Source organism: Cyprinodon tularosa, unplaced genomic scaffold, assembly GCF_016077235.1.
Source record: "Cyprinodon tularosa strain WSP-4 unplaced genomic scaffold, ASM1607723v1 ctg593, whole genome shotgun sequence".
Lineage (NCBI taxonomy): Eukaryota > Metazoa > Chordata > Actinopteri > Cyprinodontiformes > Cyprinodontidae > Cyprinodon > Cyprinodon tularosa.
In genome coordinates this window covers 299550-313711 of record NW_024039333.1, presented here as the reverse complement: position 1 = coordinate 313711, position 14162 = coordinate 299550, and the positions used below count along the sequence as shown (strand labels likewise).

Genomic DNA, 14162 nt, shown 5'->3' with positions numbered 1-14162 from the left:
TCCTAATTATGGGAAGTATTTGTGCTTGATTAGAGGTGGAGGTTTCATAATTAGGACATGACACTTTAGGTACAATATTATGTTTCATAGGTTAATTCAAACAATCAGGAAGTGTAATGTTACGTTCATACACAGATTTGAGCAGCAAAACAATGTCTGCTGATTCATTTTTGATGCTTGTCTTAATTACGTCCGACGTGCCTCAAGAGCATCTTTGACGCTCCTGAAGCGCGTCCAGTAAAGTGGGTCCAGATGCGTCTGATGCTTCTGTGTTCAATGGCAGAGAGCGGCTTTGTTATATTTGCCGTCATAAGCTGGTAAAAAAGTAGTTTTTAAAATGAGAAAGTCCACCTCAAAACATCGTCTGAGCAGTCAGTTCATCAAGATTACGATCCTGTCTTAAAATATTATTTCGCTGTCTGAGGTGCTCAGACCCCCACATACCGGCGGTGCGCTGTTACTGGGAATCCCCAGCAGCAGCTGCGCGGTTCTTCCCCTTCTGTTTGTTGCGGCTAGAAGTTGATTTTAGCGTTTTTTAGGTATGTGGTGCAAATTGCAGGCACCAAAATAATAAAATCAAACATGTTTTTCTGGCAGCCTCGGCCACATAAACTTCCTCTCTTACCCCCATTTGTTCCTTCTCTGATGGAGACAATGGAGAGCAAACATCTGATGAGATTGCTCTGATTGTCTTGCCGTTTAATCGGTCTGCCAATCAAAGCTGAGACCACGCCCACTCCTCATAAATGCGTGTCAATGGCCTGTTTGTTACAGAAACTACAGTGTGGTGAATGTGGAGAAGGCCCAGGTGGAGGTCAAGAGGATGTGTTGTCCTGGCAACAGGATCAGCTGCCAGATGAAGATGCGTAACTCTCTGTGGATGGCTACTGAGGTATGAAACCATAATATGGTTTCTGAGGAGGATGGATGTTGGACGTGCAGGATTCTGATTCTCTGTGGGATTATTTCCAAAGGAACAGGAGGTGTTCATCTACAGCCTGAAGGACATGTGTCCTCTGAGTCAGCCTCAGAAACGGCTGTCCTGTCCAGCTGTCGTCACAAGTTTGTTCCACGTTCCCGCCGGAGAACAGGTCAGCTCACATGACTACGAGGGGAAACAAACATGGGGTTGTTAACTGATGTGTACACGGTATCCTTTTTGTTACGTTAGCTTTCCTGTGGCTTGTGGAGTTAAAAAATGATGAGAAATATTTGTTCTTAGCCACACAGGCTCCAAACGAAGGTCATTAGAGATAAGAATGAGTTAGGAGATCCATCTCGCCAGTGAAAGATATATTAACCTAACAGCTAATGGCCTTGATGAACTCAGATTGTTTTTCCTCCAAATGTGTGAGAAAGTTCTTTATGCAGGGGGTGGGTTGGTTCCCCTGGGAAGAGTGTGTGTGTTGGGATTTTGTAAGGTATAAATGTTTATACTGAGGTTGCCTCTCAGTCTGAGGACTTAAAATAGATTTTAATCTTTTTTCTCACAAGAGATGCCTCTGCCTCAGCTTCCTAACTCCACAGGCTAAACTAGCTAATGTACATGCTAGCTTTAGCAAACAGCTTTCACGTTGACAAAAACCAGAGAGGCCAGGAGGTAAAGGCTGTTTTTGATCTCTTTTTTTGTTGCAATCTATACTGTTGATGTTTTTCTTCTCCTGGTTGTAATTGGAGCTGTTGTTTTTGTCAGTGCTGTGGCTCTGCTGCCCCCTCTGACGGGGAGGCTTTTACGCATATGGGTGTTTTTAGAAAAAACTGCATATATAACTAGAATTAATTTAGTTAAATTCAGTTTATTACCATGAAGCCAATGAACAACACAAGTCATCTCATCACTGTTCCCAACAACCTCAATAAATTGTTGCATTCATGCTGATTTTTGCACAGTTTCTATCATAGTTAAATATCATTCTGTTTATTGGTTATTTATTCTACAGGTGCATAGTATTTATATTGTTAAAACACTTTGCAGAATAGTATTTTATTTGTTTATTTTTTTGCTGCTGTAAACACCAGTATTTTCAATTGTGGGACAATAAAGGGATTTCTATTCTATTTAATGCACTAACTTTGAAATTAACTTATTTTATTGTAGCCTATAGGGATAAAAAAGGAAATACTGTTTTTCTTCTCCAACCAGAACTTGGCCAAAGTGTTTGCAGGGATGTCTGACGGTCTGGTCGCCGTCTACACCTTGGTGGACGACCTTCCTCTCGATGGAGAAACGTACCTGTGTTCTCACACCTTAAATAAGACTATATTTGGTCTGAAGGACTCTGATCCGAGGCAGAGACCCTACCCTGTCAGGAGCATGGCTCTGGTCAGCAGCGGCTCGCAGGTGAACATGAAGCTGCATTTATCCGCATCGAACCGCAGCGCTCTTCCTTTCAGTTAGGTTCAAAGTGATAAAAGTGATTTTTTTGTCATCTTCAGTTGTGGTTCTCCAACGGCCCCGGCCTGCTGGTTATCAACACGACGAGTCTTCAGGCGGTCCGAAGGCTGGAACCATACAGGACACCGTCCTCCGTCATCAGCATGACGACCAGCTTCAGTCTGTGGGGAGAGGAAGCAGTGTGGACCCTGGACGACACCAGCAACACACTGCTGCTCTACTACGCCGCCTCCTACGAACTGTGTGCATCGTACTGGTAGGTTCTCATGATCACAGGAACACCACTGCCTCATGAACAAAGTAGGACACAAGCAGTCGACTACATTTTCTGTTTGTCTGAACTCATGGAAGCAGACAATAAGGAGATTTTGAAATCCTAAATATTTAGAAACCCTCGTTAATATTTCAATATAACTTAATGCTTTGTCAGGGTTTCCGCAGGTCATTAAAAATCATTAAGTCATTAAATAATTATTTTTGAATTAAGGCCTGATTTTTCATTAAAATTGATTAAATGTGATGATTTTGGCATTTAAAATGCTTTATTTAGAAAAAAGTTTATAAAAACAATTTATTAAACAATATATATATTTGCAAATATATCGCAATATACTTGCGCGGAACAACTTCCGGTTGATCGTAAAGCCGTATGTTCGTAAAAGAAGCTCGCTGCGGAGGCTAGAGAATAGGGAAAATGCTCTGGTCAACCACCAGAGGAAGCCGGAGTACCTGGAGAGAACCCATGCATGCTCAGGGAGAACATGCAAACTCCATGCAGAAAGACTGGGAATCAAACCCAGAGCTACCCACTGCCCCACCATGCAGCCCTCAGTTACACATTCAAAGTAAATAAATCGACTGTAATGTAGCTTCATATTCATAAACTTTGAAATCTGAAACTAAACAATAAAGCTTTATATATCGATGATGTTCCACCAAACTCTGTAACTCATCCTGTATTGTGACTCAAAGGGATGCAGTCTGCTTCCTATTAACCCTTACTTCACTTTTACCTGAACCATGTAGCGTCCTCCCGAGTCACAATATGTGATGGGTCACAGGTTACACTGTAACACCAGCATATGGAGCATTGGGGTACTGTATGAGCCTGCATAAAGATCTTTCATCTTTATGCAGCAATGTTTTCACATAAAATCATTCTAAAAGTTCATTTTATGTCCAAGAAATATATTTTATAAAATTTTACTCACTTTTTTACACTTTTAGCTATTATTGCTCTAAGTTCTGCAAGGAATCGATAGGGCGCCCTAAATACCAAGACAGACTGCCCTCTGCAGGAGCCTTGGTGAACTGCATGGAATTTAAACTGAACCACTGAGAATAAAATATATGCAGAAATGCTTATAGTTACTTAAAATATGCTTCCCTTCTGTTATTTTGATTTTCTTCATAATCGACTACATTGACTACTGATTTCAGCCCTTCTCTTTTTTCGTTTTTTTATCTTTTGAAGCTCATCTTACAAAAGCGTACATCCTGGTTAAAACCCAGCTGAGGGAAATGTGAACACATGGAGTATTTGAGTTTGTTTTTGTTCTGATTTCAGCTGTGGGGACAGAAGTCCTTTGCGGGATGTCTTCGACGTGCTGCACCCTGCAGGGCTGGCTGTGGTGGCAGGGGAAGATATTAACACTACGGACCAAAATGGGAAGCTTGAATGGTCTAACGGAGACGTGACGCTGATTTTCAGTGAGGAGGCAGGAACTCAAATAATCCAGCACCAGGACTCTGTGACAGACTATTGCTCCCTATCATCTACCAGCTCTCTGGAACCACCAGAGTCAAACACCCTGAGCACCACAGACTGCAGCTTATTGAAAAGTAGAGGCTGTTTACCTCTGCCTCAAAACCCGGAGGACTCAGAAGAGCAGCAGGACGAACAGACAGATACAGATAATCTGGACTCAGCAGAGGACATAAACCCTGCAACACCTGAGCTGCAAGCCTTCAATCTGCTGCCGGTGAATGGGACCCTGTGGATCCCCAGGTAAGAAAAACACTCTGACAGGCCTGTAATGGCAGCTAAATGTGGGCTTAAACAAGTAAAACAATCGATTGGATTTCAAAATTTGAAACTTTACCCATAAAATAAGGGCTTTTTAAACCGGTGAGTCCTGAAATACTGAGCAGTACTGCAAAAAATAATCTAAGAATAAATTCAATTCAGTTTATTCCTATATCGCCAAATTACAACACATGTCATCTGAAGGCACTTTACAGTTCACCAGATCATCCATTCAAAATGATTCAGTTTTCTATCTAAGAAAAACCAGTTGATTGCGTCGACTCATTGACTTGAAGGCAATCTCTCACACTAAGCATGCTTGTAGTGACAGCGGAGAGGAAAAACTCCCTTTTAACAGGAAGAAACCTCCAGCAGAACCAGGCTCAGTGTGAGCGGCCATCTGCCGAGGCCGACTGGGGTTCAAGGAGACAGAAGCAGAGATAAAAAAAGCAGCTGCAAATGGCGGCCCCGTCCAGGAAACACACAGCCAGGCAGACGAGCTCCGAGCCAGCTCCCATGTCAGCGGATGAAGAGAGCACATCCAGCCGGTCACAGACAGAAAAAGAGGACTACACTGAAAAGCAGGCCAATCTTCAAGATCTATAAACAAAGTTGTTGATGGCAGCAGCACAGCTGATATTTCTCTCCAGGATGGAGTCACAGCCAAACAGGAACAGACCAGATGAAGCTACCATGAGAAAAAGCAGAGAGAGCATAACGTTAGAGATTGAACTAATAGGTTCTGCAAAAAAGGGAGAATAGAGACAGAATAAAGCAGATTTATAAAAAGGGGTCCCTATGTCCTCCAGCAGTCTAAGCCTATAGCAGCATAACTATAGAGATAGTTCAGGATAACCTGAGCCATTCTAACTATAAGCTTTATAAAAAAGGAAAGTTTTAAGCCTAGTCTTAAAAATAGACATTTAAAACGAAAGTTACGTATGTAACTACGGTTCTATGAATCCCGGATGACCGCCAGAGGGCGGTGCTGAAAGCACTGAATGTTCCCTTCGGGCATGCGCAGTTCGAGTAATTATACCAACAGAGTCACACCTGTGACACCGGATGACCACTCAGAAGCTATATAGCCTGGTGTCATCCTTTGCTCTGCTCCTACAGAATCTTCTCGCAAAAGCAAGGATTCTGAGTGACAGAGAAGCTCTGGCGGTCATCCGGGATTCATAGAACCGTAGTTACATACGTAACTTTCGTTCTATTTCATCCCTACTGACCGCCAGAGGGCGGTGCTGAAAGCACTGAATGACTAATGCCAACAATGTCACAAGGAATCCTGAGCACATACCTCACAGAGGAGGCCCAGCAGAACCTTGTAAAAGGACCTGACCCAGGGGATGAGGGGCAGCCACATTGACACTGTAGAACCTGGTGAAGGTGGTTGGGGAAGCCCATGAAGCAGCAGCACATATAGCTTCCAGCGGAACCCCTCTCAAAGCAGCCCAGGAAGCGGTGACGCTCCTGGTGGAATGTGCTCTCACACCGACTGGCAGGGAGCAGTGACCTGCAGCGTAGGCGTGGCAGATGACACTCACAATCCAATGGGACAGACGCTGTTTAGAAAGAGGACAGCCTAACCTTGGACCCCCATAGCATAGGAAAAGCTGGTCCGAGCGTCTCAGATTGGCGGTGGCTGCAATGTATGCCTCCAACGCTCTTACTGGGCACAACAACTCCGACTCATTCTCAGTTGTACCAGATTGAGGCTGAAACCGAGCGAGCCGCAATGGCTGGTTACGGTGAAAAGGAGACAACACCTTAGGCACAAACGCAGTATTAGGCCACAGGGTAACACCAGAGCCATCTGGATTCCACCTGATACACCTAGGGCTGACAGAAAGAGCATGTAGCTCGCTGACCCTCTTAGCTGAGACGATAGCCATCAGGAAAGCAGCCTTGCAGGAAAGCCACTTGAGTTCTGCTTGTGCCAAAGGCTCGAATGGAGGGTGGCACAGAGCTGTGAGAACCAATGGCAGATCCCAATCTGGGGCTCGTGGGGCTGGCCGCTGGCACAACCTACGAGCACCACGCAGAAAAAGTGAAACCAGTTCATGGCGCCCCACTGTACGGTTGTCAACAGTTCGGTGAAGACATGAAATTGCTGCAACATACACTTTAAGGGTCGAAGGAGAGCGGCCCTTATCAAGGAGAGACTGGAGGAACTCCAAAATAGTGGGCACCGAGCAGGAAAGCGGGTTCTCATTGTGGGCAGAGCACCACTGAGAAAAGAGGCGCCATCTGTTAGCATACTGCAGCCGAGTGGAGGAAGCCCTAGCACTCAATACGGTGTGTCTCACGGTGTCTGAACACCCAGTCAGCCTCCCAGGGGCCATGCCCACAGCTGGGGACGTTGAGGGTTGGGGTGCCATATCTGTTCCCCCAACTGAGACAGCAGATCCCTCCTTGCTGGAAGACGCCATGGAGTACCGTGACACAGACTCCAAAGCAGCGGGAACCACGGCCGCGCTGGCCAGAACGGAGCTACCAGCAACACTCTGTGGCCCTGCTCGAGAACCCTCCGTAGAGTCGGCCAAACCAGTGAGAGGGGTGGAAAGGCATACAGGAGAACCTGCGGCCATGGATGAGCCAGTGCATCCTGGCCCAGTGCGCCCGCCATCCCGGTTAGGGAATACCATAGGAGGCAATGGGTCGACTCCTCTGTGGCGAACAGATCTACCTCTGCCTGCCCAAAGAGGTTCCAGATTATGCGCACTACGTCGGGGTGAAGAGACCACTCTCCCGGAGCAGGTGCCTGGCGGGATAGAGAGTCCGCAACCTGGTTCTGCCGTCCTGGCAGATACGCTGCGCGCAGGGTACACAGACGGGGATACGCCCATTCCAGGAGATCCCTCGACACCTTCAAGAGACGTGCTGACCTGGTGCCACCTTGGTGGTTTATATGATAAACAACAGAGGTGTTGTCTGTCCGAATCAGCACGTTCCTTCCCTCTAGGTGGGGCAGAAGGCACCTGAGGGCCATGTGCACAGCCCGCAGCTCCAGCACATTTATGTGTTCGGTGCGCTCCCTTGGGTCCCAGAGACCCCGAACAGCTCTGTGTTGCCACACGGCACCCCAGCCCATGAGGCTGGCATCCGTGGTGACCACCTCCCTTCGACACACTACTAGCCCCATTGGAACACCACTGGACAAAAGGGTCCCGTCTCGCCAAGGAGCTAGGGCATGGAGGCAGCTCCTGGTCACCATTAGCCTGCGATGCCTGTGCAGCCTGGCGTCTAGGCGAAAGCTGTTGAGCCATCGCTGCAAAGGACGCAGAAGGAGCAGCCCTAAGGGCACGACACGAGTGACTGATGTCAGTTTGCCCAGCATTCGCAGGAAGGTGATGTAGGGAAACTCCCTGCCCAGTCTGAATCGACGGACAAGCTGGAGTATGTCGTCCACCCTGTGAACAGATGGACGGGCCATCATGGTAGCAGAGTCCAGATGCATCCCAAGAAAGGTGGTTGTCTGAGATGGAACCAGACAACTCTTTGCCAAGTTGACTTTGAGGCCTAACATTGACACATGAAGTAGAAGCTGGGACGTATCCCGAGAGGCAGCTACCTGAGAGGGAGCACAAAGAAGCCAATCGTCCAGGTATGGCAGAATCCTGACTCCGGAGGCCTGTAGAGGAGAGAGGGCTGCTTTCACGCATCGAGTAAACACCCTCGGGGAAAGGGAGAGCCCGAATGGGAGCACCCGGAATTGCCAATGGCGCCCCCGATAGGCGAACCTGAGAAAACGGCGATGTTCTGCCGCAATAGGCACGTGAAAGTAGGCGTCTGTCAGATCTACTGATGTAAACCAATCTCCCGCCACAATGGTCTGAAGGACCTCTGTTATGGTGAGCATGTGGAAGGGAAGGACCTTCAGGTACCGATTCAGTCCCCTTAGATCTAAAATGGGGCGAAAACCGCCGGTCTTCTTGGCCACAAGGAAGTATGTGGAGTAGTAGCCTCTGGGTTGCTGCAGAGGATCTACAGACTCGATTGCCCCCTTGCCCAGGAGGGCGGAAAGCTCCTGGTCTAGTGCCTGAGATTTCACCGGGTCTGTGATGACAGTCATCTTGACCCGGTGTGAGAGGGGGGGCCGCCGTCGGAACTGGAGCCTGTAGCCATTGGTTAAGGTGGCAACCACCCATGGATCTACGGCATGAGCAGCCCAGAAATTCAGCTGCTGATGGGAAAAATGTCCGACGGCTGGCCCGGTGGCATCATCTTCTATCCCCACGGCCCCTGGGGGCTCTGGGGGGAGGGCGTCCAGGATTTGAGGCCCGGGTCTGTCTAACAGGGCGGCAGACTGGCTCACGAAAGTCCCTTCTCGGTCTCTGCCGCACATCATGGGGATAGGAACCAACAGGTCTGCCACCAGTCTGAGGTCGTGGCTGAACGCTGGGGGTAGTGGCAGGGCGGCCCGAACGCTGGGGAAAGGCAGGTATGCTCCTGCGAAGGCCGGAAAGCTGCTGGCTAGTCTGACGTGCCTGAGCAGTCCGTTCCAGCGCCTCCAAGGCAGCTGATCCAAACAGCTCCCCTGGTACAACCGGGACACCCCTGAGGGTCCTACGGCATGCTTCAGTCAGAGGAGACTGTGCCAACCAGACCTGTCTACGAGCTTGGACAAGGAAAGACATGACCCGTCCAAGCTCTCTGGTCATCAGCGCGAAGGCCTGCAGCGCTGCGTCACTATAACCAATCGCCGCACTTGCACCACCAGTGTCCTGAACAGATGCAGACAGGGCAAACATGAGGTGCGCCAGGGAATTGCCAAGGCGGCCAGCACGCGCTCCTGCATTGTACGCCTTACAGAGGAGGTCATCTGTAACCCGACATTGAGTCCGCGGGCACCGGACACCAGGACGCAGGGCTTCATCTGGTGACACAATCAGTGAAGCAACAGCTGGTTCAATTGCTGGCATACGGTCCAGGCCGGCCTTCACTGACTCATGCATGGCAGCTAATACACGACCATCCGAGGAGAGACGCGACAGCGCTCTCGGTTCCCGCCAACAGGCGTGTAACTCCTTCAGGTACTCCTCTGATGGAGGTACAGAAAAAGGAGTAGGAGCCCTTCCACGTCTGAAAAAAGCACTGCCAGAGCTGGATGCCTCTCCTTGTGGGAGTTCCAGCTGCAGCTGCTTCAGGGCCATAGACATGACCTCCCGCATGGAACCGTCACCGGCCTCTCCAACCGCACTCTGAGATGAAAATGAACCAGCCTCAGAGGCTTGAGAGGACCCTGCCTCCTCCTCATCTCTAAAATGAGAAGCGGAGGCAGCCAGAGAGATAACGTCATCCTCTACAACCAGCTCGGGCATTGGTGGGGAAGAGAGCCCAACCACTGGGAGCGAGGGATCAGATTGCCGTGTCTGCAACAAGGACTTCATCTCTGCCAGCTCTGCTGACAACTGCTCCACCCTTGTGGACAGGCCCTGGTCAGGTTTGGCCCGCTTCCTCCGGGGGAGGGGCACAGATGCTGTGGTCCCACCACGGCGCTTAGAACGCTTGGGGGGAACCACCTGCCCAGAGGGCGGAAGGTCCGAGCCCTCCTGGGGGCACAACTGGGCCAACCGGGCCACCCTCACTGCATGGGGCATAAAGCTGCAGTTCATACAGGGGTTCTCAGACAGCGCCTCCAAAAGGTGCTCATGTCCAAGGCAGGTAGGGCACAGGTCGTGGCCATCCTCTGCCTGCAGGGCAGCCCCACAATCTATGCAGCTGTGAGAGCCATCCATGTCGAAGGCCGACAAGGCTTAAAGAACAGAAAGTTATCGAAAATCGGGAGAGGGGGCGCAAACGCAGCCGTCACCAATTACAGCAGAGAAACGAAAGAGGCTGCGAGCACAAGGCAGCCGATACTGGGAGAGGGGGCGAGAACCGCTACCGTCACCAGGTATAAAACCAATAAACCAAAAAAGCTAACAACGTTAGCTGTATGGAAACTTAAGTTGGAAGTAGGAGCGAACAACGCTGCCGTCACCAATTATAGCGGATAAAACAAGAGAGGCTGCGGACACAAGGCGGCCGATACCGGGAGAGGGGGCGAGAACCGCTACCGTCACCAGGTATAAAAGCAATAAACAAAAAAAGCTAACAACGTTAGCTGTATGGCAACTTAAGTAGGGAGTAGGAGCGATAAACGCTGCCGTCACCAATTAAGAGAGCAGACCAACGAAAAGGCTGCAAAAAAAGGTTGATATTGGGAGAGGGGGCGAAAACGCTGCCGTCACCATTTATAATTAAGCAGACCGATGAAGAAGGCTGCAAACAAACCAAAAAAGGCTAACAACGTTAGCCGTCTCCAACTTCGGCAACGAAGTAGACCACACTTGGTTGGGAGAGGGGGCGAAAACCGCGGCCGTCAGTAATTATAGCAGCGCAGACCGGTGAAAAAAAGGATGCAAAAGTAGGGAATATACTGGGAGAGGGGGCGAAAACCGCTGCCGTCACCAGGTATAACACCAACAAACTAAAGAAGCTAACTACGTTAGCCGTATATAACTTCGGCAGTGAAGTTATTCACACTGGGAGTAGGGGCGAAAACGCTGCCGTCACCAGTTCGGAACAAAACAGCACGAAGCTGTAGGTAAAAAGCTAAAGTCGTGAGGGGGCGCGGACGCTACCATCACCAGCAAACAACTCACTTACCTTCCGTAATCTTCAGAATCGACCCGTTGCAGCCCTGGGAGGGCGGAGAATAACCGCAACTCCGGTCAAGAGACAGGGGCTTCAGACAACGGGGAAGTTAGCGAACCGCTTGTGAGAAGAAAAAAGGAGCAGAGCAAAGGATGACACCAGGCTATATAGCTTCTGAGTGGTCATCCGGTGTCACAGGTGTGACTCTGTTGGTATAATTACTCGAACTGCGCATGCCCGAAGGGAACATTCAGTGCTTTCAGCACCGCCCTCTGGCGGTCAGTAGGGATGAAATAGAACATTCTTAAAATCAATGTATTTTCCTTTAATTCCAGCAGTAAAATAAGATCATTAGATCTCATTCTAAATTTTATTAGATTATGAACTTCTTTTTTGTTTTTTAAAACATAAATAATCATATTCCTTTGATAAATTCTCTTGCTTACCTGCTAAATCAAGAATAATACACTTATTTACAAAAAATGACATACCGGTATATATACTCATCTTTAAAATAGCTTTATACGGAAATGTCAGTTAGGCTTCATTCACACTGCAGATGAATGTGATCCAAATCAGATTTTCTATTTTTATTTTGGCCCTGAAACAAATAGACAAGCTTTTTTTAAACAAATTGTGATTGTCATTGTGATGTCATCGCTGAGGTATATGGAGACTAAAAAGATATCCTGAATTACATAGATGGGAATGTCCCAATAAATATGTATCATGAAATAAAATAATGTAACTTTTTTTAATTCATGAAAAACCTGATTCAAATAATAAACATACCCTGAAATTAGAAGATGGACAATTAAATAATAAAAAAATATATATATTAAATACTTTAAGTATCTTTTATCTGGTTTGAGATTAAGTACTTCTTTGTTTTTGTTTTGTTTTTAAATTATTATTATAAAGCACTTTTTAACCCATTACCTGTCCCGTATGTGGTGCCTCCACTTTCTCAGCTCTCAAGCTCTCCCAGTAAGGCTACCGTCCGCCATTCCAGCGGCTGAAAGAACAGCAGCTGATTTAATTAATGCTTTTCAAGGTGTTTCGAATATCTGATTGTTTTGGTTTCGCCGATGAATTAAAGGCTTTATTACAATACACCATCAACAGAAATATGGTTGTGCTCATAAACCAACAGAAGTTGAATGATACTGCAAATAATTTTGTCGTCGGCTGAAATCATTCATTATCAAACTTGAAGTTTGACTCAGAGGAACCAAACTAATGTTTAGACTGAAGCCGAGTGAGGAGAAAGTTTCTATCACCTACTTTGCATTTATATGATTCTGTCTCACAGTGAGATCAGCAGCTGAGGCAGCATTCAGTTGTTTTTTTCACTAACCCTGACTATGTGTGTCCAACAGGCGTGGAGGTGATATAATAATCATTGAAATGCAGCCATATGGAGGTCAGCTGCGGGGGCGGGTCACCGCTGTCCTCGCTCCTCCTGGACGCTCCTCTCTGGGGTAAGTTAGTCTCCATCGTTTCATTCTGCCTTCATTTAGCAGCACAGTTCTAATCCCATTTGAAGGGACTTCATTTAATTTTATTGGTTTATTTCTATAGAAACAGCTGTTAAGAACAGTTTAAATGTTTAGCTCATTTAATATGTTTTTACTGATGGGGCGACCTGCTCATGGCACCATTTCAGTTACTGGAGCTTTTTAGCAGGAATCAGGGTCTGTTTGTCAGAGCTGTGGTAGTACTAGTGAGTACTAGCCAATTAGAATCAGAGTAGCGCGTGTGATGGCTTCACTGTCCTAGGAAAAAATGGGAAACTTGGCTCTGAGTTTCTGCTTAATAGTGCGGATCATGGGGGATTTAGAAGTGGGTGTTCGCAATGCCAATTGAAAAATAAGTGGCTATACACCGTATACCCATCATATATCCTGGACTATTCAATTCAATTCAGTTTATTTCTATAGCGCCAATTCACAACACAAGTCATCTCAAGGCACTTTACAGTTCACACTCCACTCCATTCCATTTGTTTAGGAGGATCTTTCCTCACATGCAGTAAACTCTGCCTGGTGGATTTTGAAGCTGCTGGAAAACAAACGAGATGTTCAACCATCTTCTTGCTGACTTCTCTGAATACGTTTCTCTCCTGTGTTCCCCTTTGTCATCTCCTGTTTTCCCGTCCCCCCAGGACTCTGCAGGAGGCGGCGCTGGTGGCAAAGGACACGGTGGTATGCGGCTTCCAGCAGGAGGAAAACATGGAGTGGTGCCTGGTTGTCTGGAGAGCCTGGGGCAGCAGCGAGATCAGCGTCTTCTACCAGTCCTACGAGGAACTCTACCGCTCTGAGAGCAACATAAGGATAAGAAGGTAGCTGCTGTCCTGCAGCGGCTCAGGAGCAGAACCTCCCTGACTGAGTTCAGAGCTCTGAGGCTGAGGGGCGTCAACCGATGAAGCTCAGGAAGAAGCTCAGCTGTCAGGCTCCGCACCGCCGGAGGAGATATTTCAGTTCACTGTACAGAAAGAAGCAGATTAACAGCGTCCGAATCAGACTTTTAATCACAATCACCAAAGTTTTTTCTCTTTGCTTCCAAACATCCAAATAAATCGATATTTAACTTTCTTTAAAGGTTATTTATCTGCTTTTTTAAACCTTCCAAGGTCAACTGCAAGCATGTGTTGGATAAAGCATCACCTCAGGCACCAGCAGTGTTCAGTGGTTCATAAATATCAGGTCTAGCCCAGAGAAAAGACTCTGCTCTTTACTGCTTCGCCTGTTTGGTGACGTCGTCCATAAACCAGGACGCCAAACTCATTTTTATATCAGAGCACTGCAAAATCATCAAGTCTTTTACTGAATCAGCTGCAGCTGTAGAAATATAACGTTTGGATCTGTTGTCTAATTTACAAAGAGTCCACTGTTCTGGTATTATGGATCTAGTTCATCAGTTGTAGCCACTTTGCTCACTTTATATCAACACATGTCTGCTTTGTGCCTTTTTCTGTTGGGGGGGGGGGAATAAACTGGAGGCTTTAAGTTCGACTCATGCACCCTTAACTCGCTGCCGCATGAGATCACAACGCCTCTGGTTTAAAGCTTCCCTCTCTTACAAAACGATGAACAC

General features: G+C 47.5%; 1 protein-coding gene across 3 annotated transcripts in view; it reads left to right on the top strand.

Annotated features, from left to right (window-relative positions):
• lrrk1 (leucine-rich repeat kinase 1) overlaps nucleotides 1–13660 on the top strand; it is a 92708-nt gene extending 79048 nt beyond the window's left edge. For all 3 annotated transcript variants that reach the window (XM_038306836.1, XM_038306835.1, XM_038306837.1), the window contains exons 32-38: nucleotides 775–892; nucleotides 975–1091; nucleotides 2144–2341; nucleotides 2437–2651; nucleotides 3963–4403; nucleotides 12446–12547; nucleotides 13231–13660. In XM_038306836.1, coding sequence (XP_038162764.1) covers nucleotides 775–892; nucleotides 975–1091; nucleotides 2144–2341; nucleotides 2437–2651; nucleotides 3963–4403; nucleotides 12446–12547; nucleotides 13231–13411 — 1372 coding nt within the window. In that variant the 3' untranslated portion in view covers nucleotides 13412–13660. The remainder of the gene's footprint in view (nucleotides 1–774; nucleotides 893–974; nucleotides 1092–2143; nucleotides 2342–2436; nucleotides 2652–3962; nucleotides 4404–12445; nucleotides 12548–13230) is intronic.
• The last annotated feature ends 502 nt before the right edge of the window (nucleotides 13661–14162 follow it).